Raw genomic sequence first — 25479 nt, 5'->3', positions numbered from 1 at the left:
CAAGTCTGTGAGTCTTGGGTAAGTTGTTAAACATCCAGTGACCTTGATAGTAATACTCTACAGCTGCTTCTTTTTAAAACATCTTCCATTGCAGTGAAACATTTGAACAAAAAGGCGCCAATCAGATGGAAACACAACACAATCAGTGTATAGTTTTAGACTCATTTGACCTTAAGTGGTTACAGTGACGGGTCTGTGGGTTAGAGAGTTTTTAAAACTTTGTCTTTAACCTGGTTGACTGTAACAACTCACAGGTTCAATATTTAATAGCATTTTAGCGTTAAAGCAGAGCTGCTCTTGACTCCTTTTCAGTTCAGTATATGTGACTATCCACTGTGAGGCAGCACAGAGCCTACAGTCCAACTTGCAGCAACACAACTGTTAAAGTTGTTATACTCAGAGATAAATATTCAGAGATAATTGAGTAAACTTTCATGATTTTCAGAAGTGTCAGCGATACTTGTTTTGCAGAACAACAGCTTTGAAATGTAGTTGATGAACGAAGCGGTGCATTTATGAAGTGTTTTTGCTTCTTCTGCAAGAAATTTTATGTCGCATCAAAGGAGAGAGTTGAGAATTTGGAGGTATGTGTGTGAGGTGTATGCAAGGAAACAGAAACAAGTAAAACAAGAAGAGAAAATGAAACAGGTGTACAAAATATGAGATGAGGTGACAGAGTGAAGCGGGGGAGACATTGCCAGAGAGCGTGAACATGCCTGTGAACCATGAGAGAGGGATGTGAAGGGGAGAGACAGAGAGAGAGAGAGAGGAGGGGATTGCTGCAAACAGGGATTTGCAGCAGAGTGGACAGAAAGAAAGGGGGCAGTGGCACTCAGTAGCAGAGTGCTATACACACTCACATGCGCACGCACATGCACACACACTCTGTTTCCTCTGTGTCTCTTTCCAAACGTGTCAGTCAACCAGTCAGTCGATTATTTGTGTGTGTGTGTGTGTTCAGTGGGGACGTTGACAAGAGCTCGTAACCATCCTTCTCTATGACCGACGGTAAGATCTTTTCAGTCACTTTGCCTGTTTGACCGTCTCTCACATCGGGCCTTTATCTCGGCCTGCTTTCACTCTACTTTTTTCTCTCGTGTGTGTGTATTTTTGCTGTAACTCTGGTCCGGAGCCAGACTGAGGCCTCCATGGAGCCTTGTCACTGTTTGCTTTCTTTTACAATCCATTTTGAGCCACAGGGGGTGAAAGTAATGAGCTGTGAAGCAGAGGCACTAGTCAAAGGTGGACTTTTTTAATTAGGTGTTCATTTTATTAATAACAACTATTAAATCTGAAGGTCTGTAATTAGTATTGGCGGAAACCACTTACAGCTTTCTTTGATGCACTTACCGCCGTAGCATAGCGTAATGGAAGTGTTGAACTTTTCAGTTACATTGTGAGGAAACTACTTTTAGCCTCTTCATTTGTGTTTGAATGTTTTGACTTATTATGTTAACATTTAACTCATTTATCATCTCAAATTTTCTGTAAGTTACTCTAAAATATTTTCATTTAACTCTTTTTTTGTGTAAAACAAGTTTTTGAACCTGAATTTGACTGCAAATGCATAAAAAAGGTGACATTTCACTATCTTGATATGTTACTTTTAACTTGTTATGAATTTCTGCTAAAAGTAAATTTACAGCTGTATAAAAACATTTTAGAAAGTCTTGGCCTCTGGATTAAAGTCTGAAGTGCTCGATAATTGGATTTGCTCTCTGAGACTTGTGGATCTTTCTGTCAAAAATGATTAAGCCTGTGAATTCCTGTGCTTCAACTGCTTATGAGTTCAGCAAGCAGATGTTTCTAGATATATTACATTTCCTGAGCAGCGTGGAAAGTATTTCTACATGGAAGTATTCAAAATGCAAAACCTGACATGCAGAAAAAGATGTTTTCAAAAGGCATCTGACGGCACATTTTATTTAGTTTCTTCATTTAGCCAGGAGATCTTAAAAAGAAGAAAAGTGACACTCAGTACTGATATAATTACAAGAGAGGAAATGCACTTTTTAAAGTGCACGAAACTGCTTACATGTGTGGGGGCAAGAGGTGTGTGCTGCAGATTAGTGTGTTAATATAACATACAAACACAGCCTACCTTGACGTTTACCCATTTCTGACTGAACTTTTTTTCAAGGCATTTCATGATAGAATCAGTTTGACTGAAGTATATATATATATATATATATATATATATATATGAGGTATATATATATAATATATAGTGCTCTATAGCGAACAATTTAATTTAATTTTAATAGTAAATGACTATCATGACCCAATATTGTACTGATATGGCGTTAAAAGTGATTAAATTAAAGGGGTCTTTAGATGTATTCATGAATGAGCTGACAGACCTTGTGGAGTACTTAAAGGAGTAGTGCAATATCTAATTTAAAGTCAAGGCTGGAAATTAAGTTCAAATGAAAATAATCTGGATGTAGATGCATGTGAGCTTACCACTCCTCTGCAGCCTAAGGCCTGCAACAGAACACACCTCAAATATCATTGTCAGCTTTTATTATGGGTAATGTAGGCATCCAGTTTTAATAAGGAAAGAGAATGAGTGAAATGAAATAAAAAACATATTTCTGGGTCGTCTGCATCATTTTTTTTTAGCTTTTTTTAAATTAATTATGAGTGCTAAATCTATGCTGCACAAAATTAGTAACACTAATTACAGCTTATCAGCCCTTTATAGACAATATCAACCACCCATTACTCTTATCCCTGCCATCCAAACCCTTTTTTCCCTCTTTGTTTCTTCAGGACAAAAGAAACAGAGACAAGGAAAAGGGGACATACAGTTTCTCACAAAAGAAACTCACCAACCAGTGGACTTTCTGACATCACCACTGCCGCTGTCTATGAGCTGCACTGAGTCAGAGGACTGGACTTTTCAACAATCCTGACACACAGAAAAACCCTGTTGAAGCTCTCGCCAGCAGCAGCAGCAGCGAAAAACATCATGTCCTCTCCTTCCCTCCCCATGCCTTCTCTCCCCCCAAGCCCTCTGGCCATGGAGTACCTAAACGACTTTGACCTTCTCAAGTTTGAGGTCAAATCTGACACACCTCCGCTCCCTCCTCCATGTGCGTACCCTAAATCTGGTATCACCCACGACCCCTCCAGCTCTCCGTACACCAGCCACCCACCGCAGGACTCAAGCTTGAGCTCCAGCCCTTACAACTCACTGCCACCTTCGCCCACATTCAGCGATGCCCACCCACCCCCTTCGGGCTCTTCTTCCCTCTCTTCATCATCCTCCTCCATCTCCTTTCCCCTCTCCATACCCAACAGTCTCACTTCCAGCATCAGCTCCGGCTCTCAGGGGAACGTGGAAGGCAGCCCAGCCCACGGCGGCCCTCAAGGTCCGACCCCAGCCTCTCTGGAGGACCTGATCTGGCTGGCGGCACTGCAGCAACAGTTTGGAGGTGAGGTGACGGGGCCTGCCACTTTGCTGGGAGCCTTGGGAGGGGTGCCAGAGAGAGGGGACCGAGAGAGAGGGCAGGTGAATGGCTTCCTGGGGTGTGAGGATGCTGTGGAGGCTCTACTGAACTCAGCTGCAGCAGCTGTTAGCTCACAGGTAAGAATTTCTTATGTTATCTCAGTGTTATGATTCATCATACATATACCCACTAAAGAGCTAACTTTATCCCCTCCCCCCCAATCATTTGCACCTCCTCTCTTCAGTTCCCAGGTCTTTCTCAGAGTTCAAGCAGCAACCTGGGAGACTCAAGCAGCGACAGCGGAGGTGACATCTCCTGCGCCAAAGCAGCAGACATGTGCCATCGCCCACTCGTCTTCCTCTCATCAGGCCCTCCCTCCCTCTCCAACACTAACCCTGCTTCTGCTCCATACCCCCAACCCCTCAGCCCCCAGGGCCGCCTTCATCACCACCAGCATCACCATCATCAGCATCACCCGCACCACCCCATGCATGGCAACCATCACCATCATCACCACCCACAAACCAATCAGGTACAAATCTATCCAGAATTGAAAAGAGGGGCTCATTATGATGATAATATTCAGCAGGAAGCGTTAATCAATAAACCATGGGAAATTCCTGGAGGGAAAAGAAGTGAAGCGAGAAAACAGTTGCATTAAAAGGCTGGGCGGAAGGAGGGAAGGATGGTCCAGCGAAGGATTAGGATTAGGCCATTACAACATGGTTATTAATGTCTTTGTCTATCTGAAGTATCACTTTAAGGATTGTCTGGCAACAATAAGGGAAGATAAATCTTTACCTAAGGGAACATTTGGGAACATTTTTTCCCAAAACAATTTAGCAGCTGCAGGTATTCTGTAATTTAATTTAGTTATAATCTGACATCTGTAAATTTCTAAATGTTAGTATTTTAAAAGTTATACTGTAAATTTGCATTATTACAATAAAGGATGCACCAAGATTTTGGCTCAACGTTGCAGATTGTTATGTGTTATGTCATGCCAGTTTGGTGGTGGCTAAATCTTAAAAGACCTATAAAAAATAAAATAAAAAAAAAGTTAAGCCACTTTTTCTAATTACTTTATAATGATTTCTCAGTTTTCATTACAAAGAATGGGGAATAAATAGAAGCAAAGGCATAGACGCTCATGGGTGGTGCATCCCTTCATTCATTAACTATATATACAGCAGTCCTGTTATTGGTGCCCTCAGGAAGAAAAATGTTTGTCGATAAGTATTTCTGCTTAAAACTACATTAGTGTCTTACTAATAACTCAGTTGTGAATATTCTGCTCTGCATGTAAAAGGTAAATAAACTTTATAATCTGTGTTCTGGTTGATCAAGATGTCTGGGTGGATCTCTATATGGAACACAGTGTGAGCTTATGATAATATCTGCTATTATTGCTGTGGGTAATCCTGATAACTGTCTCCCACACTTAGTCAGATTACATGACAGATTATAGACATGTGGTGCCAGAATGTGCCCCCTGACAGCCAGGCACGCTCACACACCACACACACACACTCAGTTTGACACATCATGTGTACACCATCTAAAGCTTTGCCAGAACCAGCTTCACACTCTGCGCACCCTCCCATCATTTCCTGCATGTGTCTTGTTGCCAATTAATGGTGAGAAACAGCATATTCTTTATGTGTGTCGTCTCCATCTGTTCATCAGTGCGGGGTGAACGAGCGTTTCTCTGATGAGCAGCTGGTGAGCTTGTCAGTGCGCGAGCTGAACCGACACCTGCGTGGAGTGAGCAAGGACGAGGTGGTGCGCTTGAAGCAGAAACGCCGCACGCTAAAGAACCGAGGCTATGCCCAGTCCTGCCGCTACAAGCGCTTACAGCACAGGCACGCTCTGGAGTCTGAGAAACATTTGCTTACCCAGCAGGTACACAGTCTTCCATTTCTTTCCCTAAGTGTCAAACCTGAGATTTCGCCTCTTTTTCTACACTGACATTAATCATTAATATCAGCCAGCTTTTTAATGGGAAATTCTGGTTTTAAAGTAGGTGGGGACAGCAAAAACATGCAGCATCTGACATTACTGCTGACACACTCTGCAGATAGAATAAATAATGCACTCCAAGTGAGCATCTTTGCACTTTAGCTCAGCAAAACGCAGATAAATTACAATCTTTCTACTCCTTTCTCATCAGTTGGAACAGCTACAGTGTGAGCTGACTCGAGTGCTGAGGGAGAGAGACGCCTACAAGGCTCGCTATGAGAAGTTGCTCAGCACAAACCACGGTACCAGTGGCGACGCCCAGCCGACCCACACCAGCAACCCACCTTCCCCGCCCCCTGACTACTTCCTCTGAGTTTAATCCACAGGGGTGCACAAAGAAAATAGACAAGCCAGCGTGGAGCAATCAATAATGAGTAATCAGACTTGGGGCGAAGAAACAAGAACGTGTGTGTGCGTGTGTGTGTGTGTGTGTGTGTGTGTGTGTGTGTGTGTGTGTGTGTGTGTGTGTGTTTGTGCATGTGTATGTGTGAAAGAGAAAGTGGAAGACAGACTTTGGAAGGCTGTTTTGGGGATCATACAACTGTGAAAACCACCCTTGAATGACTAAAGGGGAACTGACTGTTAATTGATAGGGTTAGACTCAGCCCTGGGCTGCTTCACAGGCTCAGATTTACTTAAATGTGAATCATGGTTGCACAAAAAAACTGACTGAGAGTTTCCTGAGAGCTTCTGCTGGTGATATCAGTGCAACAGGTGACAAACACTACTCTGAAAATGGATTTTAAAAAACAGCTTTATCTTGCAATAAAACTATTATAGTGTCTGACATTGTTATCTATGCAATATTACATATTTGCAATGTACTCTGCAAGTGAGTGATTGAGGCTCAGTGTAGTTGTTTTTTTTTTTCTTTTATATTAAGCTGCTAAAGCTGCAGAGGTCTGAGTAGTGCAGTGGTGTTGGATGTGGAGTGGTATGGGCTTGGATAAAGTATCCATGGCATGCAGTTAAGCTAATATTTCACAGTTGCCTACCAAAGTGTTTAAGCTCACCAAGACCTGGTATTCTTTGTAAGATTAATAATTATAGATTAAAGAATGTACAAGAATATCTTCCAGTGATTGTGTTAAATGAATAGTGGGGAAACTGACCTTTTGTTTTAGAAAAGAAATGTACTTTTGCCAGTTGGAATTGGCAAATTTCAGCCATTAACAGACTTGCTGTGTGCTCTCGAGAATGGGTTTTTACATACAGAGACACGGGGATGGTAGTGTGCTTAACTCAAGCAACTGCAAATTAAAAAAGAGGCAACCCATTTCAGCAAGCAAAAAGAAAAAAAAGTGTGGCATGATTTGTGTGGTTGTGTCCAGTTCTTCAGACTAGGAAGCTATTTTTGGGCAGAAGGAATACCTCTGTAAAAAAAACAAAAAAGCAAAAAACACTGCTCTGTGAAAACACAGATCATTTTCATATTACTACAACATGCAGCACCACAGAGCTGGTCACTGTGGACTCGGGTACTGTGGGCTACTGATGCAACAGAAAATTTATGGTGCAGGGATGAAAAAAAATGCAAAAAAAGATTTTAAAAAATCTTAATGGAGACACATTCTTAATTGTCCCATGAATTTATTGCCAGGGTTAATGCATTAGAGTTATTTATTTTGTTTGGGTATAGGTTACATAAATTGTTGTTTTATTTATTCACTTATTTATTTGGTATTTATTGTTTATTTATGTACTGATTCTAATTATTTTATTGGTTTTATTCCATTAGCGTGTATTTTTACTTTCCTACAGTTTATTCTTTTATTCAGTTGTGATTAGAATTAACATTATTTTACAACAAAGGCCCTTATCATGGTTTCCTGCTCCTGTTGTAGTGTGGTTTCATATGCATATACAATAAACCAATTACTTTACCACCCCTGTGATGTGTCAGGGGGGTTTTTAACACCTTGCACACAGGTTTAAACCTCATCTCTCTATTCACCTATCCTAGCATCTCCCACTGTCAATCTCCTGGAAGCCTTTTCTCTGCAGCACCATGTCCGGCTCCATCTCTCTCTTTATCTCTGCCCCTCTATAGTGAGGCAGTGACCCTGGGTGTGTGCTGTTTGGGATGACCTCATCTTCAGCTCTACCTCCCTCTCTGTGTCTCTCGCTCTCTCTCTGGCCTGTATAATAGGAGCAGGATTAGGGCTATAATAGCGCCCTGGCTGCTCACTGCCGGAGTCTATTGTGGCTTTGTGTGGGAGGGACACACCACTGCTCATGGCCATGTTCGCACTCTGACAGAAAACATGTTCATATACACTCCTTCGATAATAGACTAGAAAATACTTTGGTGAACTGGAAATGAATGTGTCAAATAAAATCTTGTGTGTGTCTTCAAAGAAAATAAAAAGTAGGGCTATTAAACTTTATAAGCAAATGGGTAGGCAATCAAGTCTCTGTTTTGCAGCAGGGATAACCTAATAACACATTTTAAACATTCTCTCACACGCAAAAAAAAAAAAAAAAAAAAAAAAAAAAAAGTCAATTAGGAATGTGATTACTGATGTTATAATGCCCCCTAGCGGTTGCTTCCTGCATCGCCTCAATCTACCAGAGGTCAGTGAACGCTTCGTGACTCTGAGCATCTTCCTACAGCACTGCTGCCTACCTGCATGCATGCATGCATCACGCTTCACTGCTATCACCGGGCTGCATGCACCTGCAGTAAACATTTCCAGCACGTGGTAGTGGTGTCACCTCTCCTCTCTCTGCAGCAAATCAAGATCTGGAGAGCTTTTTAGGCGTCAAGTCAGTGAGTCACAGTAGTCAGTCTGGGGAGTGCTGATGATGAATGGCAGTACTGACTTACCGATCTGGACCTGGGCCCTAACCTGAGAACACAGAATGACAGCGAAGAGCGAGAGGAATAGAGAGAGAGAGCAAGAGAGCGAGAGAGAGTGTGTGTGTGTGAGAGAGAGAGAGAGAGATTGAGAGAGAGAGATAGAGAGAGAGAGAGAGCGAGAGAGAGAGAGCGCTAGGGAGGGAAGATTGAGAAAGAGAGAGAGAGAGACCGTGCTTAGTGCTTACTTTTTAGTTGCCGATAACCACCTGACAGGTGAGAGATCATACCGGGCTGCTTGATAAGGGGTTCATAAAGTGAGAGTGGTGGGTGGGGGTGGCATGGTTGAGGAGGAAGAATGGTGATGATGCTCTTCCCTGTATATCTTCTGGAGTCCTCATTTCCGATCGCTTGATTTCAGTTTGCAGATGCCGACAGATGTGCCCGAAGACAGCGAGGAGAATGCGGCCAAGGTAAGGCGCAGGAGCCCGAATGGAAAAGAAAAAAAAGAAGGGAACTGAGGTTATGTGGTGACGATGTATGGTATTCTTGCTGAATGTGTGTGTGTGTGTGAGTGTTGTAGGTAGGTGGTGGTGGTGCAGGGAGGGGGTGTCCTGCATTACAAAATACTAGGAGTCAGTTTCTAATGGGGTTACGGCTACAATGACTAATTTTAAACACAATGCAATAAACAACCAATTATAATGGTGCTCAATAATTAACTCACTCGGTGGCTTGCAGCTCAAACTTTAAATGTCATTTCAGCCCTCCAAGAACTTTATGTTGTCTTTCGACTGATTTTGGTTTTCATTACACCTTTACTCTCAGGTTAATTGTCACCACTTCTGACTTTATTGCTACTTCTATTTACGGGAGTCTGCTATGTTCTGGTTGCTGCTCAGTTCCAAGAACACAAGGTTAGCCTTTAAGCAACAGGTTTACCCCACTAATTAACATTAATCCTCAGAAGTCCTACCAATAAATAGATTTATTAATTTCTGAAAATATAGGGGTGCATTTTCAAAAATTACTTACTAAGTTGCCATTGTTGTTTTCTATCCACTCCAGGCAGCCACTGAAAATGAAAAAAAAATATATATAGCACTCAGTAGACAAAATAATTTGGTGTTTTTTAAAACATCCTCTGACTAAATAATGGACACAGTAGAATTTAGCAGCTAAAATGCCAATTTTTTTTCTTTAAGAGTTACAAAAACAGCTTAAACAAGAATAGATAGTATCATGCGGACATAAATCGTAGATTATATATTAGAGGTGGGAGAACTGGTCCAAATACCAATAGTTTATCGATATACATACGGTGCTATCGGTATCTGATCGATACTAGCGCAATAGAAATGATACTTTGTTTCTAACCGCTAGGATTCAGTATGCAGCACACATTTACATTTCAGGTCTCCAAAAGAAGAAATCCAGTTTCAAAATACATGAAAAGCTGAAAGGCCTGTTTTGTTGTGTTAACTAATTATTATGAAAAATAAAAACCACAGGGATTTAGAGGTGATCTCATAAATCATGACATACTGATCTCACCTACATAAGCTGCCTTTATAGGTTAAAGTTATCAGTATCGCTATTGGTATCAGCAATACTGGCCCTCTATTTACTTGGTATTGGATCCATGCAATATCGCAAAGCACAAATATATCTAAAAGACTGACGTAGGTTCTAAATGGACTGAGATTTAAGCCAGTCACAGTGCCTTAGACCTGCATTATTTCCAAGCACCAGCAGGGGTTGAGTCTTCTGGTTGCCACTGAAAAGAAGTCTGTAGGAAATAGACCCTAATGCTCTCTTGCTCTATGGTCCCATTTAAGATGTTTCTGGTGAGTTATGGTCCCAGTCGCTTGTCTCAAATCATGTTAAATACACCAGGGTCTTCGTTTTTTAAATAATGGCTCTGATTAGATACAGAAAGACAATTAAGCAGAGCTATAGGGCTGGTCTACCTTATGACTGAGAGGTCGCTTACAGTGTTTTTTGGTTTCTCCATTGAATCCCACCCTCACTCATCACAACTGGTTCAAAGTACTAATTTGGCAGGAATGACTTCACAGGACTTCACAAACCAAAAGGCAATGGCAGGATAGATTTTATATACAATCTATAGCGCAAACACAATGCCAAATTTGATCCCAGCTGATTCAATGTGTAACAAGTTTATTGATGTCAGATTAACTTGGCATTGCATTTAAACCCATTCAACACTCATTCAATATCTTTAAGACTTACAGCCGTATCTGCCCTGTGGTGTCATCACAGAGACAAGATGAACACTGTGTAAGCAATGGTGGGAAAAATTGTAAGGCATAGTTGTAAACATTTTGAAAAGGGTGTCCTATAACACAACTCTCAATTCTTGCTCAAAGGTAAATAAATAAATAAATAGTAGCAGGAGAAGAAAAGCTAAGATTACAACACCTGCTACCCAACCTGGATACCCATGTGTTATCATCTGATGACTCAGCCTTTGGGACAACAAAGCCTATTTGGGCCAAGAATTCCTGTTCTGTGCACCTGTAATTGTTTGATAATGAAGATAAATTTGTTTTTAAAAAACCTAATAAAGACATAAATCTTCATCACATGACAGCTGATGGTCTTGAAATTTAATCTAAGCAAATATAATCTCTCTTTTGCTCTTTGCAGGGTTTGTTTATTTCCATGCAACCCAAATCTACTCAAACATGATTGCTCAGTACTGCAAACAAAAACTAAAAAGCTTTCAGTACCAAAGCTCTTGCCCACAGAATCTGCATATTTATATCCAGAGTCTATTTATTGCCACATTGCTTACCTCCTTTCGCTGACCTTCGTCTGTAGTCTGTTGTCAGGTTGACACTAAACGGTTGCTCTAGGTGTTAAAACATGAACCCAAGCTTCACAGGATGAATGTGTTGATGATGTGAGAAACATTTTCACAGAATATAATGAAGAATATGATGGACTGGATCAATTTGAAATAGTATCATCATATAGTTTGACTCTTTTGGGGATTTTGCTGCACAAATAGCAGACTATGTATTACAGCTAAGCAAACTTGTCTTCGTGTAGGCTATGTCACTACTTTATAAAATGCATTGCTAAAAAGTCTATAAACAATAACCCTGATATTATTCATTATATATGTAATGTGTTCCCCTTGGGCTGCTTGCAAAGAGTAATATCAGGTCCAGCGGTTAGTCAGGTTCTACTCCATCCTAGTATTGCTGTGTTGATAGGCCACGGAGGAGCTTTTTGTTCATTATGAGATTTATTGAAGCAAGGATTTCCAGTGCTTCACTTATGTTAGTGACTAATAAGTATATCTCCCTGTGCACTCTTTGAATTTTCAGGGTTTTAAAAAGAAGGTCTTTCTGTTTTTGAAGTCCATTTAAGGGGAACTGCTCATTTTTTTAAACTACATTCTTTCCAGTTCAGAATAATCCTTATTTATTTTTATCCTGAACCTTAGGGCAAAGCCACAGCCAGTGCTGTGTGCCTGAGATGATCCTGTCAGGGATATCTACAACCTAAAGCCTGAGCTTTATGATCACAAACATTTTTGCACATAGCATCCACAACAGTAAAAATATAGGGAAAAAATAAGGAGAGGTTCATGTAGATCAGGTTTTGGGATTTGCTCTGGTTGGCATGTGGGAATCACTATTTCACGAGTGTTACACTGTCTGTCTATGTTCTTCTTTCCCACCAGTGTGACAGTATGACTCTGCCCAGCACACCGACCGTTCGCAGAGGAAGCACTCCTCTGCCAATTAAGCACCAGCTCAGGCGAGAAGAAGCCGTCCACGATGAATGCGACTGGACGTCAGGTGCGGCCGGGCCTTCGGTGTCCCCAAACAGTTTCAGCCCTGCCTTGGATGATACTCCAACCGTGACTGTGGAGGGCAGACCAGACGGGCCACTAAGGATTGCTCTCCTGGGGCAGAATGGCGTCGGGAAGTCCTCTCTGGCCCTGGCCCTCGCAGGAGACATGGACAGGACTGCGTCTGTGGATTCTGATGGTACAGTGCTGTTTGTATGCAGAGCAATGTATTGCAGTGGAGTAAGTGAGCAGCAAGTAAATAAATCACAGTGCCCATTTCCCTCCTGAGACCTAACTGCTGCTCCCTTTGTCCTTAGGGGAGGGTTATGTGCACACAGTTACCGTGGATGATGAGGAGAGCACCATCATTATCTATGACAACTGGAGACAGGTGAGCCAAACAACACTTCATAGCTCCCACTCCGCTTCCTGCTCCCTCATTAGGTCAGTGAGCCCTCTGTGCAGCTGTATACAGTGTGTTCAGCTGCTCTTCTGTGCTGAATACTTGGACTGCTTTAAAAAGAAGAAGCTTAAATTGCTCCTTTACAGTTTGGATTTTTCAGCACTTGGTTTCATTTGCTTTTCAGTATTTGAAGAACTCTGTGTGCTGGGAGGGATAAAGCTTCACTGTATAAGGAGATTAACTAGGGTAATAGAAAAAGAGTTTGAAAGAGCGTGTAGAGAAATTTGCAAGCAGAACTGACAGCATATTAATGCATGAACACGAGTATATCACAGCACTCGTGGGCAAAATCTTATTGGTGGGGGCAGGGTAGACTGCCTCTGATAGATTACTAATACAGCTTCCATTTGACATAAAAAATGGTTCAGTTACAACATATAAACAAATGCTTACTGCATATTTAGCATTTGATCTGCTCACAGTGTGCACAGTATTTGGAGCACCCTGTTTATTGCCATCACTGTAACAAAAACTGTCAAGCTCAGAGAATTGTTGGACAAAAAGGGGACAGTCAATCTGCGGCATCTGCATCTGGTCGACTGAAGGAAAGCTCATTATCAGGTTGTTTTCCGCACTTTCTTCTTTTCCCGCGAGTGCAGCTCTGAGGCATCCATGTGTGGATGTGAATAGGAGAGAGAGAAACATACAGAGGGACAGAGAAGGAGTCGCCCACAGAGCTGGTGTGCCAAATGACTGCATTAATGTTTCTGATTTAGGTGCATGTGCGAAAACGCTGAAGCTACACTCTTGTGGCACAATCTGTCTTTTCTGATGTGGGGGATTATAATGTGTTACTCCTTGTGCTACCAGATGTGAGAAATGCTAAAACACACTAAAACTGTGGCTTTATAAGGAATCTCCATCCGTCCATCCTTATAATTACTTGTCCAATTCAGGGTTGTGGCAGGAGCTTACCCCAGCTATTGTGGGGCGAGAGGTGGGGTAGAGCTTGGACAGGTCACCAGTGTGTTGTAGGGATTACATAGCGAGACAAATGAACTATTTATGCTCACATTAACACCTACAGCCAATTTAGAAACGCCAATTATGTCTTTGAACCCTGGGAGGAAGCTGGAGTACCTTGTGAGAACCCACACAGGCACGGGGACAACATGCAAACGCCACACAGAAAGGCCTCAGTTGGCACGTGGATTGAAATCTGAGGTTGCAGCGCTAACTACCACACCAAGGAATCTACTTATCTAATTTCCCAGTTACACCATTAGGGTTCATAAGTTCCTTTTGGTCTATGCTCAGTTGTAGACTTAATTAAAATTTAATGAAAACTCAGTGGACCATGGCAGCACTGACTAAAGACGGCGTGATGCTGAGTTCATTTTGTGTGAAGAAATCACTCAGGAATTCGATATTTTTGGAGTCTTTGTGTCCCTTTGCTGCTCGGAGAGGAGTGTGCAGCTGTTGACTAACAAGGGTTTCAGGTAATATTAAAAAGACAGATCAGCCACCTGCTGTTTCTTCAAACACAATCTTTCTGTTTTCTGTATTTTTAGGGTTGGTGGAATTTTTCGGGTTGGTGGAAATATTCATCAGAATATTACTTTCCTTCATAATGGAAAGTAAAGCATTATGAAGGAAAAAGACTTTGATTCATATGCAAAACACTACATCAGTTCGAATTAGAACCTTTGAGTTTGTTTTTGTTTCTTTTTTCATTTCTATTTTAGTGTCTTATATTTCACAAAGGACAAAAATGCATCATCCTCTGTCCCTGTGCTTGTCATTAAGGACCTGTCGGCTCTGCAGTGTGAGGTGTGCGTCTTGGTGTTTTCGGTGACTGACAGGCGTAGCTTCCACCGTACCGCTCAACTTCGGCTTCTCCTGAGAGAGACTCAGCCCCAGACTCCAATAATCCTCGTTGGTAATAAGAGTGACCTCGTTCGCACGCGTGAGGTCACCTCTCAAGGTGAGATGATTATCTTTTCCAAGTCACCTACTATATGTAAAAAATTTTTTTTGATACATTACACTTTATATTACACTTTCATATAAAGTATAAACATTTCCTTTGGAAGCAGATTCTTTTCACAGTTTAGTTCTGTTTTGGCTTTCTTCATTACACTTGACGCTGACATTTTACGCTCTTTCTTTCTCTCCGTAAACAACGTAAATGTGAATGTCATGCTTTATTGTAGTGTGGGAGTTTAATTACAGTTAAAGCAAAAGCCTGTTCACCGTGACTACCCTACTTGTCCACACGCCACAGTCTTATATCACACGGCCTATGAAACTACATACTATTCAACCCAGTGTATGCCATACTCCTTATTTAAATAACCCTGCAGAGGGAGATCATGGCCTGCAGTGAAGATGAAACTAAAGACAAATGTGCTACAGAACTATATAAAGAAACTAAAGTAAACTAAAGAAAAAAATTCCAGCTTGATTTAGCTTACTTTATACAAACTCTCTCCTTGTTTACTTAATCAGTAAATATTAACTATCACTATCACAGGCGATCCAGTTGTTGTATAAACCTCTTGATGACATACTTCGTATTGCGTGTGTTTTGCACAGTTGGAAAACTATGAAAGATATCTCACTTAGCATGCAGACATCTTCCCTCCAGCACAGTTTTCATTACCAAGAGATAAAAGCTTGCTCTTGCTGTTTTAGTTATCTTTTTGAGACTTTAAACCTGAAAATTTCACTTTTAAAGGGTAATTGCTCCTTTGAGTAGAAGATCCTTCCATAATCCCAGTTACAAGCCTTAGATGATACACAACATAGCATGGTTGCTAATGACTTACCATGTAGTCACAATATTTACAGCTACCTGTCCTTATTGATTCAGCTGTGTACACACAGATCTATTTCATTTATTCAGCCATACTTTACAGTGTGTTTTACGATGTGCTGACTGGAAATAAGGGTGGGCCTGGGATAAATGGGCACCCTCTTGTTGCTTAAGGCCAGGTTTGTGTGATGGTTTATGTTATTATAATGGCCTTTTTCTGTACTCTGAACACCGATTAAGGCACGGATCATAAACCTGCAACGTAGTTCTCAACATTTCAAGAAAATTTTGTGACCATAATATTTGTGACAGTATATATTTTTTTAAAACTGAACATTTTCTTAATGCTTGCAGCTTGCATACCTGCAAGCATTACATGAGCGCTAAAGTATCCTTAACAAGTGCCTAACACTTAACACAGTAACAAAAGTAATTTAACCTTGTAACTCATTAGAAGCTCCACGACAGATAATAAAACTGAAGACCTGAGATATTGTAGAAAAACCTGTCACATGGAGTACTGAGTGTAGCTAGTAAATCTCAGTGGAGTCGCTTGTTTGTTTTTGGGTTGGACATCACCAGCTGCTGGTATCTCCTCTTTCATAGCCTGGTTGTATTCCCTGGTGTGTTTTTGCCTCAAGTGGTGAAACATGTTTGTTGTTTCCACCTTAAGCGGGAACATTTTTATCGCATATTTCCCAAGTATTGTGTTTTGTTAGAGTAGCCTTCTTAGTCGTCACTGGAGGCTGACATGCAGCTCTTCCTCTTAGACATGCCCAGGCTTGGAACTCTACTACCAACAATCTATTACAGGTGAAGAAAGAATCAAAAGGTTTATAATGGATGAAAAGACTGTGGCTCTGAATATAAGCTGTGACAGCTGCCTTTTTTCTGATCTCCTCCATCTCCTGTTTTCCTCTCTCTCAGAGGCCATGTCTAGCGCTGCCCTTTTCAACTGTCTGTATCTGGAGATCTCCGCCTCTCTGGATCACCGTACCGTGGAGCTCCTGGAGTGTGCGGTGCGACTAGCCAGGGGCCAGTCTCCCTGGCCTCCGGGGACCAGCGCCGAGGACATGAGCGGAGGAGGGCAACGTGAAAGCATCACATCTCGTGCCAAACGTTTCCTGTCCAGTCTGGTGCCTCGGTACCCTCGAGAGCGAGAGGTGGGGAAGTTTCTGAGGCAGAAGTCCCGCTCCTGCCATGATCTGGGGGCGCTGTGATGGTGCCCCACGGGGAGCAAGTGGTTAGATTGTTAACAGGGATAGCTGGAAGGGATGTATTATACCAACAAAGAGAAGAAGATGTAGTGATGCAAATGAGTAGACAAGACAGGAGGAGTTGAGTGACTAAGAAAATGTGAAGGAAACAGTGATAACAGGACATTGTTGTGAGACTCACCCATCAGAGGATGATTGTTGATAGGATGATATAGAAACTCTGTACACAGAAAAGGAGATGATTAAATACCGTTGTAGAAACATGTAAATAAACTGTAGTAGTGACATTTAACTGCAACCTTCACAGCTTTGAGAACTAAATAAATTGCTTTTTTGAGTCTTGAGAAAGTGAGTGCAGAGTGGCCTTGAGGTCTGTTATTTTACTATCTACCACGTGTTTTATACACTGAATAGAAAATCACATAAAAACAGTCCAAGCCACAGATAAAGTCATGACCACACATTTTCATAACTCATTTACAGGTTATGCTTTTCTGATGATTCATTTACTGTTCGTGAGCTATTGTAGTACGCAGTAAAACAGTGAAAGGCCAGTGATGACAGGCGGGAATTAAAGAGCTTTAAAAAAAATGGACCCAAAGAGCCCAGCATGAGAATAAGAGAAGGAGCAGAAAAGGGAAAGGGAGATTATTGTATATGGAGTGATTGTTGCCATGTTACTGTTGTCAAGGAAACCTGGAGTCGTTGAGACTTACACATTATGTCCATTTCAGCTCTGTGACTGCACCTCTACCCTTTCTGGTGCATGTCGACTGCGAGAGAAGAAGGATGATTCGTGCAGCAAATCATATTTTTAAGTATGGAATTCGATCCAAATTAAAATGCAAAGACTTTTTTTTATTATTATTATTATCAGATATCAGCCTCCATGCACTCATGTGAACCACGCTCGGAACCCTCAGCACTTCCATCCTCCCACTGACACCCACACGTGAACAAAGATTTAGCACATCACAGGTCATTATACCCATCATTTGTTATCAAAGGGAGAGCTGAGCTATAATACAAGTAAAAAATAAAATGGTGGCATGATATTCTGACTCATTCCCTTGGCTGCAAACTACTGGAACGAAATGAAAGGTTAAGATTTTGGATCGTGAACATGGGGTGCAGGCTCCCTCGTGTGGCTGATTTCAGGTCCTGCAGCATGTGGAACATGAATGCATAAGAATGAGCTGCAAACGTAAGGTGAAGGTTTAGTAATAGAAAGGAAGCTCTGCATCCCAGTTCATGACTTGCTTGCAAGCCACTTAGCTTAGATGAAAAGCAGCTATCTTGCATGCCTCCATGCAACAAATCACCATATTTACTACATGCAGATTCACACGGGAATCCTTTTGATTTTTAAAAATAAATACAAGTACAGATGTATTAAGTGCTTAGACTGATATTGTAGGTATAAAAAAAGGATGCAGCAACTCTGTAAGGAGCACATGAAGATTTTGCACCTGAGCCAACAGTAGTCTCTTAAACCATGCCCAACATTTTGCTTATTTTTAACTTGTCCTCTGTTGAAATTATCCATATTTAGCAAAGCTACTCCACAGTATGAAATCTTGCTCATGGTGATAAAACCATTGGGCAAGTATCTGCAGAAAAACTGTCTTTCTTCTGGTTTTAAACTGAGGTAGAAATTGCTCCTCCTCATCTCCCTACATTAATGATTTAAATAGCCCTAAAGTTATCCGATTTTTCCCAAATGTATAGATTTGTTGAACTATTTCCTCATATTTTGGGGTATTTTTGAACATGACATTAAATGTCTTGGTAATTTATTCATTTTCCAAGGCTGAATGATTGTACAGCATAGATCTAAAACAAGAACTGGGTACACTATTTTCAATTTATGTTAGATTTTCATGGCTACTACTGTTCAATTTAATGGCCCTTAGCAAGGTGCGCTTTCACCAGGCTTTTGGTAGCCATCAACAAGCTTCTCACATAGTTCTGGTTGGGATATATGACCACTCTTATTGGCAGGACTGGTAGAGTTCATTTACTGGCACTAACCCAGCCTTTAAGCGTAGTCCGCACATTTTTAGTAGAGGAGATGTCAGGGATTTGGGAAGGCCATTACGCCAGTTTAATGTTGGCCTGCTTCATCTATTATTTGAACAGCTTTGTGTATTTGGGGTCATTGCCCTGTCGGAACATCCAATTGGGTCCAAGTTTTAACCATATAGATGTTAAATATAGCTGATGTTGAATTTTGAGGTAGTCCGTTATTCCATCTCTTTTGTGCAATGTGCCATTATTGCTGGCAGCAAAACAGCCCCAGAGCATGACAGTAGCACCACAACACACAACAGTCGGTACAGCGTTAGGCTTGAAAGCCAAACGGTGACAACAATGGGAAGTGGTTTAATAAGGAGTTAACAGGTCTTGGCATTGTCAAGTTAAGACATCGTAAACCTTCAACTCCATTTTTTAAAAATACATGCATACACTCACTCATATATGTATGCATGTATGTAGGTGAGCCAGTATGTATAATTTAGAACCTGGGTAATTATCTCAAAGCTCTGCACCTTTTTTTTTTTAAAAGGACATATGAAGTGCACTCATTACAACCTTGGAAAAACAAAAGTTCAAAGAAATCATGAAAACCTCCAAACTATCATTGGATTCATGAATATGAGTATATAAACTTATAAAAATGTGTCTTAAAGAAAGAAAATGCACAGAAACACATATAAGCTTTAATCATTTACAATTAGCCAATTGCTTATAATTTAATGGAATGATATGTGTGACAAACATCTACAGTTAATGGGTTTTAATAGTAAACAAAGACAGTGTGTTAAAGTGCAAAGCACGCTGGGCTCTTCAGAGGCTGCAGGCCTGTAACTTCTTGTCAGCCAGCTTGAGAGACACCCAGGTGTTGAGCATGGATGCCCTCAGTTTGCACCACACCAGGTGGTCACTCAACCCGAAGATCTGCGCTGCAAACTGAGCAGAAGCTTCTGGAGACAATATTGTGGAGCAGCCAAGACCTGCAGGACAAATAAATAAAGCAGAAGAAAGACTTGGTTACCATAAGGGGGAAAAAAATTAAAATTAAAAAATTAAAACTGTATGTATGATTCACACTGCACATGTATATAGTGCTGCAAAAACTATGCACCCCCCACCTCCCCACCCCCTGCTTCTCCCACATGTTTGAGTAGGAGATGCTCTGTATCTCATTGTACATCTGTATAGTGACAATAAAGGCATTCTATTCTAATGAGCTCTTCTCACCACTTGGCATTCGGAGGGATGACCAGACATCTTGTGAACCCCAGTCTGGAGTGAGAGGAGGGCAGTTGATAACAGGGTAAGCCGTGTTACCAGACATCACTGGGCCGAGGCCGTTGCTTCTCCCAGCCACAGCCACGAATACAGTGGGTATCCCATCACCTGCAAAAAAAAAAAAAAAGCATAGAGAAATTATCAGATTATCAAAAATCCCTAGATCAGTATAAAGATGGAATTATGTCAATATTACAGCACACCTTCATATTCAGCCTTAATTCGGAGTGTCTCATCTGGACCCTTGTGTGCCGAGGTGACTCTGAGGACGCAGGGGATCCCGTAGGAGGTGCACGCCTTTCTTATCTTCTCACAATGGGCCATGTCTGAGGTGGAACCCATTAAAACCACCACCCTGCTGCTTGCCTGGGGCTCCAGCAGCAACTGTAGATGCACAGAAACCATTGCATCATCAGTTTATTTCAGTTTTTGGCTGCTCAAAAGAAAAATTGTACTGTTTTTTCCTGAATTACATAAAAAGCAGCTGCAGGCTTTTGTGACGTTGAACAATGTCTGTTGGTTAGGATAATCAAAGCACAATACTCCTACAAGATAAAGAATAGATTAGAGACATTTGTTTGCTGTACCTTGACCCTTTCAGAGACCCACTCAAAATTCTTCTTCACCATCTGCATTGCCTCTGGGGTAACCTCCTTCAGGTCTCTGTACACCTACAAAGGGGAAGAAAACAAACAAACAAACAAACAAACAAACAAACAAAAACAACAACAACAAAAAACAAAAACAGTTTTAGGCTTGAATCTTTTTTTCATATCAGCATGAAAATAAAGTCAAGTCAATCCATGACCTGTTTATCTTTCTGCTGGCTCCGATCTCCAGCTGGCCAAAGCCTCCATGAATCATTATCGATCACGTCAGCAAGCACAATCTCTTGAGTTTTCACATTGACACCAAATTCAATCTATAAGCAAAGAAAAAAGTCCTTAGTTGTAGTTCTGCTGCATGCGCAGAAGAAATGTGATTGCACCAAGATATGACATTAACCAGCAGGGGGAGGTGCTGCACAGCCTACCTTCATGTCCACCAGGGTGCAGTTCTGAGTGGCCCAGGCCTTCTCCAGAATCTCAAAAATGGCCACAGTGCTGCGATTCATTATGTCCACCTCACACTGACCAATAGTGAGCCCAGCCAGACAGAATTTGGCCTCCAGCAGCTGCTCCTCTGACCACTGAGGATCATTGTTGGCATCATCCTAAAAACATAATCATTGATGAGTTTGCATGCAACACTCACAGACTGAAGGCGCATCGAGAGAATCACTGCACGCCTGGAAGACTCACTTTAAAGAACATCTCCATCTTTAGGGGAGAAAAGCGGTAGCCCTCTTTGACTCCTGGATTCCTCTTGAGGAAAGATCCAGTCGCCACTCTGCGACATACCCACTCAATGGGTATCATCTCACAGTGCGATGCAATGAACGCCGTGTCCGAGTGCTGCTTAACAAAGGCTGTCTTAATGCCTGGGGGGAAAAAAAGGGTGGGTATTAGAGCAACCTCAAACTAATGGACAAATTCCAATATCTGCAACCACGTGAGATTAGAAAAACATATATATTTTATTTAATTTGTATACACCGTGTTGTGGGATTTCTCTTTAGTGTATTGTCCTTTAATGTATTGTCTTGCTTTCATGTTACTTAGTTTAGTATGTCTGGTTCACACCTCATTCACGCTGGGAAACAGACGGTGAGAAACTGGTGAATGTCTCCCAGGATGCGGAAGCTCACACAGGAAGGCTTGACCCCAAAATGGGGGAGATTCACACAGGTGACGGAGAGTCTGTCTGTTTAGAGCCAAGGTGTGAACTGCAACTGTAAAAGCCTTTTGTTCTGTGACTGTGTATAAAAAGGACCTGAACTGTTCATTGTGAGAGACGACTTTCAGTGCCCCCTGACTGACGTCCCTCCTCATGCATGAGATAGCTGAAATAAAGGTGTTGTTACAACTCATCCCGTCTGCAGGCTTTGGTAATTAAAATTTCCACAACAACTGGCACACAGATGGCTCTTCAAGTTACCATGATTTAAACCTATATTTGATTAGGGTCAAGTGGGTGGGATGTGGTTGGTTAGATCTGGTTAATTCTAAGTGGAAACACATCAAGTCACAAGGCAGCCATTACTACAGCTTGACTGACCTACGCCTCACACACAAGATGGTTACAATTATCCAATTGCTTATACTTTAAAGTAATATGGAAAGTAATTTTGAGATCATGTAAATCTTGCATGCCCTTCGTATTTAAGTATTTTTGCAAGACTGTCATTTCTGTTCAATTCAGCCTGCCCCCACCATCCATGAAACACAACATAAAATTAAGTTCTTAGTGGATTGTCATTCAGAATGTTAAAAAAAAAAAAAAAAAAGAAGAAGAAAAAAAAGAAGAAGTCATTTTTAAAAAGTTGCAAAACTGAGAAGAACCGAATTAAGCTTCCCATTTGTGGAAAACTGATTACAATTGTCGAGACAACGCCGGTCTCTGCGATTCTTTTGATCCTGGTAGAGATCACGCTGAGATGTTTCCATGTTTTACACAATCCTTTTATTACCCATTATTCTTACAGATGCATCTGGAGATCAGCACACTCCTCTCCCCTACAGTAAACACCCCCACAATGGAAATACACTAGTACAGTGGCCAAGGGTGCTGACACCCTGACCCCCATCTCCTTTTATGGTAGTGTCCGTTTGCCCTTTGTCTGCTCCTCACCCTCAGTAACTCTTGCTACTGTCCTGGGGGTGGGGGTTGATTGTTCTCCTGCCCTGTACCTCAGTTCTTTGTTCCCATAACAGGCCTATTTTCTATTTTGTATTCTTACACTCATTAACCACAATATTATAATGTTGCAAGCAATCTCAAACTATATTCTCTTTAACTCTGATCTATGTCAAGGAATCTATTCTCAACACCATGTACTTCAGAGATATTTAAATAAATCCCATGGCATTTTAGAAAAATCCTGCAAACTGAATATGTGAGCCAGGGCTCTGACAAAGTGTGACAAACGTTTTATATTTTCTTAACTTTTAAGCCCCCACATTAACTGAAACTGAAAAGATCAATGAGTCCAAAGTTTGTTTTTTTCCCAGTAACTCTACTGAATCAATCTACCTTTGATGCAATCTGTTGCTCCCAAAACCATCTGCAGAAACAATGTGCCTAGATACTGGCCAAGTGTAAGGGACTTTTTATGGAAACAAAAAGAGCTGCAATAATTATACACATGCGCTTTAATGCGCCTGCATTACCAAACAACGGTTCTCTCCATGTGGGAAAGTTGCTTCAGGGTGAGTTTGAAACAACTGCCCCGACCCACTCAGACTGCAGAATACTGTTTTTTTCCCCCCACTACAAACATTCAATAAGTCCTCACCAGACTCCTGCAGCAGCTGGAACACGCAGCTCGTAGTTTTGTTGGCAATGGCAGCTTTGCCCTCCATCTGATCTTTCCTCACGGCATTCCCAGCCGTGATCTGGTCTTTAGACTGGACTAGAACCAGTCCCGGCTGGTCCAAGAGCTCGAAAATCTGTTTTGTCTTGCCCTCATTGAGCTTCTGGCCGACTTTCAACTCTGAAAAAAAGGAAAAAGTTAAAACATGCACATCTAACTTAAGTGCTAACGTGCGTATTAACGCTCGTGCAGTACCTGGGGTGGATGCCATGGCGCTCGTCGATCCTGAACAGTCCTGAAAGACAAATCACAAAACACGCCAGTTAACTTATTGAGAAGCAGAAGGTGTGCAGGCAGCCAGGGAGGGGAAGTGGGCCGTGTCATACTTGCGCCGGGAGCCAATCACGGTTCTCAACTCATCTAAACAACCAATCACAGCGGCGCATTTGTTACCACGTGAAAGGGAAACGCTCAAACTGCAAGACAAGACGTAAAAAAAGAAAAAAAGGAAAAAAAAACTTTTGGTGGTTTTTCTACCAAAGTTCATCCTTTTACTCTTTGATGAGAAGGTTGTCTTATCAAAAGCTCCACCAGGACTAAATAGTGTGGTTTTTGACCTAATCGATTAGTTTGATTAGAATTATTCGAAAAATTCCACGTATTTCATTTAATTCGTTATGATTTTAGTTATGGCGGACCGGTTGTTAGGTTAGGTTAAAACGTGTCTAGTCTGATTTCACTCTGTTACTCGTGATTTCATGCCCAATTCAGCAGTGTCAGCTGAGTTTGGTATGTTTTAACAAACCACGTTGTATCGTTGCAAGCACGTGTTTGGTCACGAACGTGTATCAGGCAGGCGCGCATACAAGCACGCGCGGGAACGGTTATTGCTCACAGGCAACTAGGCACGAGACTCCCGCAGTTTATACGAGAGGCATCGGCAACTGGCGAGCCCATGGAGTTCGAGGAGTCGGGTATTGGAGAGGAGTGCGGAGTCTTTGGGTGTGTCGCTGCGGGAGAGTGGCCCACACAGCTGGAGGTGGCTCAGGTCTTAACTTTGGGGTTGGTGGCGTTACAGCACAGGTAAGTAACGGAAAACCAGTTACTCCAACATTTGTAACAACTGAAAAGTTACCACACCAGTTAATGACGTCCGAGCTTTGCATTTTAGATGAAATGTTTGGTTTAAATTTGAATCTGACTCATACTTGAGCAAGAAAAACATAAATGCAAATGCCAGATGTGAATTTTTGCAGAAAGCAACCGTCATGCAAATACAGTATTGTGCAAAAATATTGACCCCCCCCGCCCCCCATTTCTTTATATTTTGCAGGAAAATTAGAAAAAAAGTGTAGCGACTTTTTAAATATGCATAGAAATAGGCTGTATAAGACAAAAACTGAGTTTTTATTACTCTAAAGAGCTTTAAAATAAATATTAGTATGACAACCTTTATTCTGCAACACAACCTGAATTCTCTTACGGAAACATTCGTGTAACTTCTGTAAGTAGCCTTCGAGACTAGTTCTCCAGGCTTGCTGAAGGACATTCAAAGTTCTTCTTTGGATGTTTGTTTCGTCTTGTTCTGTTTTCTGTCAGTCTGTCAATTCTGTGATCCCACATTGCTTTAAAAATGTTGAGGCTGGGCTCTGGAGAGGCCAATCCATGACTGACCATGTTTCATTGTGTGTTCTTTCTGTCCAGGTATGCTTTTCCTGCATTGGCAGTGTGTTTGGAATCACTGCTGTGCTGAAAAATGAGGCATCAATCAGATGCTTCCTCGCCTTGCTAGATCTGGCAGTATTTTTCTTTATTATAATTGAATCAGCTTTGACAGGTTTGAGGGGCTGAAATGGCGCTCCAAACCATGATAGAGCCTTCACTGTGTTTTAAAGATGGCTCTCTGTTGTACCTCTTGCTTTTTGTTGAACTCACTGGTGGCAGTTTGAACCAACAATTTAGAACATGAGACCTGTCACCGCTGATTTTTCAGTACAGTTCTTGTGTTATTTGGCATACCTCAGCTTTTCCTCCATGCTCCCCCTCCTTAAGAATGACATCTTTACAGCCACCCTCTCACTGACCACGATTTCTGATCGGGATTCAGTGAGCAGTACATGAAGCAGCTGAAGGACCAAATCCATCTCTTAGGTCCTATGACAGTCCCCCCCCCCCCTTGACATGGGTCAAACATTTGAAAAATGAAAAAAATGAAGAGTGAAAAAT

The 25479-nt window shown here is 41.6% G+C and overlaps 4 protein-coding genes across 6 annotated transcripts in view; 3 read left to right on the top strand and 1 right to left on the bottom strand.

Moving 5' to 3' along the window:
• The first annotated feature begins 784 nt into the window (after window positions 1–784).
• nrl (neural retina leucine zipper) lies at window positions 785–7357 on the top strand. Its single transcript, XM_003439755.5, has 5 exons — window positions 785–1008; window positions 2773–3589; window positions 3697–3984; window positions 5139–5354; window positions 5623–7357. Exons 2-5 carry the CDS (start codon window positions 2972–2974, stop codon window positions 5782–5784), a joined length of 1284 nt encoding a protein of 427 aa, XP_003439803.1. The 5' UTR covers window positions 785–1008; window positions 2773–2971; the 3' UTR covers window positions 5785–7357.
• Window positions 7358–8049: 692 nt separating this feature from the next.
• Window positions 8050–16881, top strand: LOC100690982 (GTP-binding protein REM 2). Of its 2 annotated transcripts, none has more exons than XM_025903192.1 (6): window positions 8050–8241; window positions 8690–8741; window positions 11984–12293; window positions 12412–12485; window positions 14304–14481; window positions 16240–16881. In XM_025903192.1, the coding sequence occupies exons 2-6, from the start codon at window positions 8697–8699 to the stop codon at window positions 16530–16532; spliced, it is 900 nt and encodes a 299-aa protein (XP_025758977.1). In that variant the 5' UTR covers window positions 8050–8241; window positions 8690–8696; the 3' UTR covers window positions 16533–16881. The 2 variants fall into 2 exon arrangements, with proteins under 2 accessions (XP_025758977.1, XP_003439804.1); XM_003439756.4 differs by lacking the exon at window positions 8050–8241 and adding an exon at window positions 8248–8544.
• A 2346-nt stretch (window positions 16882–19227) lies between these two features.
• The window catches only part of paics (phosphoribosylaminoimidazole carboxylase, phosphoribosylaminoimidazole succinocarboxamide synthetase), a 12218-nt gene continuing 5966 nt past the window's right edge, over window positions 19228–25479 (bottom strand). Inside the window, exons 7-15 of the mRNA XM_019351588.2 lie at window positions 23509–23548; window positions 23236–23433; window positions 21143–21321; window positions 20875–21054; window positions 20650–20763; window positions 20429–20512; window positions 20045–20225; window positions 19791–19949; window positions 19228–19543 (exon numbers count right to left, since the gene is read on the bottom strand). Of these exons, the coding sequence (XP_019207133.2) occupies window positions 19377–19543; window positions 19791–19949; window positions 20045–20225; window positions 20429–20512; window positions 20650–20763; window positions 20875–21054; window positions 21143–21321; window positions 23236–23433; window positions 23509–23548 (1302 nt within the window). The 3' untranslated portion in view covers window positions 19228–19376. The remainder of the gene's footprint in view (window positions 19544–19790; window positions 19950–20044; window positions 20226–20428; window positions 20513–20649; window positions 20764–20874; window positions 21055–21142; window positions 21322–23235; window positions 23434–23508; window positions 23549–25479) is intronic.
• Window positions 23717–25479, top strand: part of ppat (phosphoribosyl pyrophosphate amidotransferase) — a 15309-nt gene continuing 13546 nt past the window's right edge. Inside the window, exon 1 of one of the 2 annotated variants that reach the window (XM_005478888.4) lies at window positions 23717–24336. In XM_005478888.4, the coding sequence (XP_005478945.1) occupies window positions 24209–24336 (128 nt within the window). In that variant the 5' untranslated portion in view covers window positions 23717–24208. The remainder of the gene's footprint in view (window positions 24337–25479) is intronic. The other variant, XM_003439929.5, reaches the window with a different exon arrangement.

This window comes from Oreochromis niloticus, linkage group LG23 (genome assembly GCF_001858045.2).
Source record: "Oreochromis niloticus isolate F11D_XX linkage group LG23, O_niloticus_UMD_NMBU, whole genome shotgun sequence".
NCBI lineage: Eukaryota > Metazoa > Chordata > Actinopteri > Cichliformes > Cichlidae > Oreochromis > Oreochromis niloticus.
Note: the sequence above shows the minus strand (reverse complement) of the source record. Positions and strands in the feature narration are given on the sequence as shown.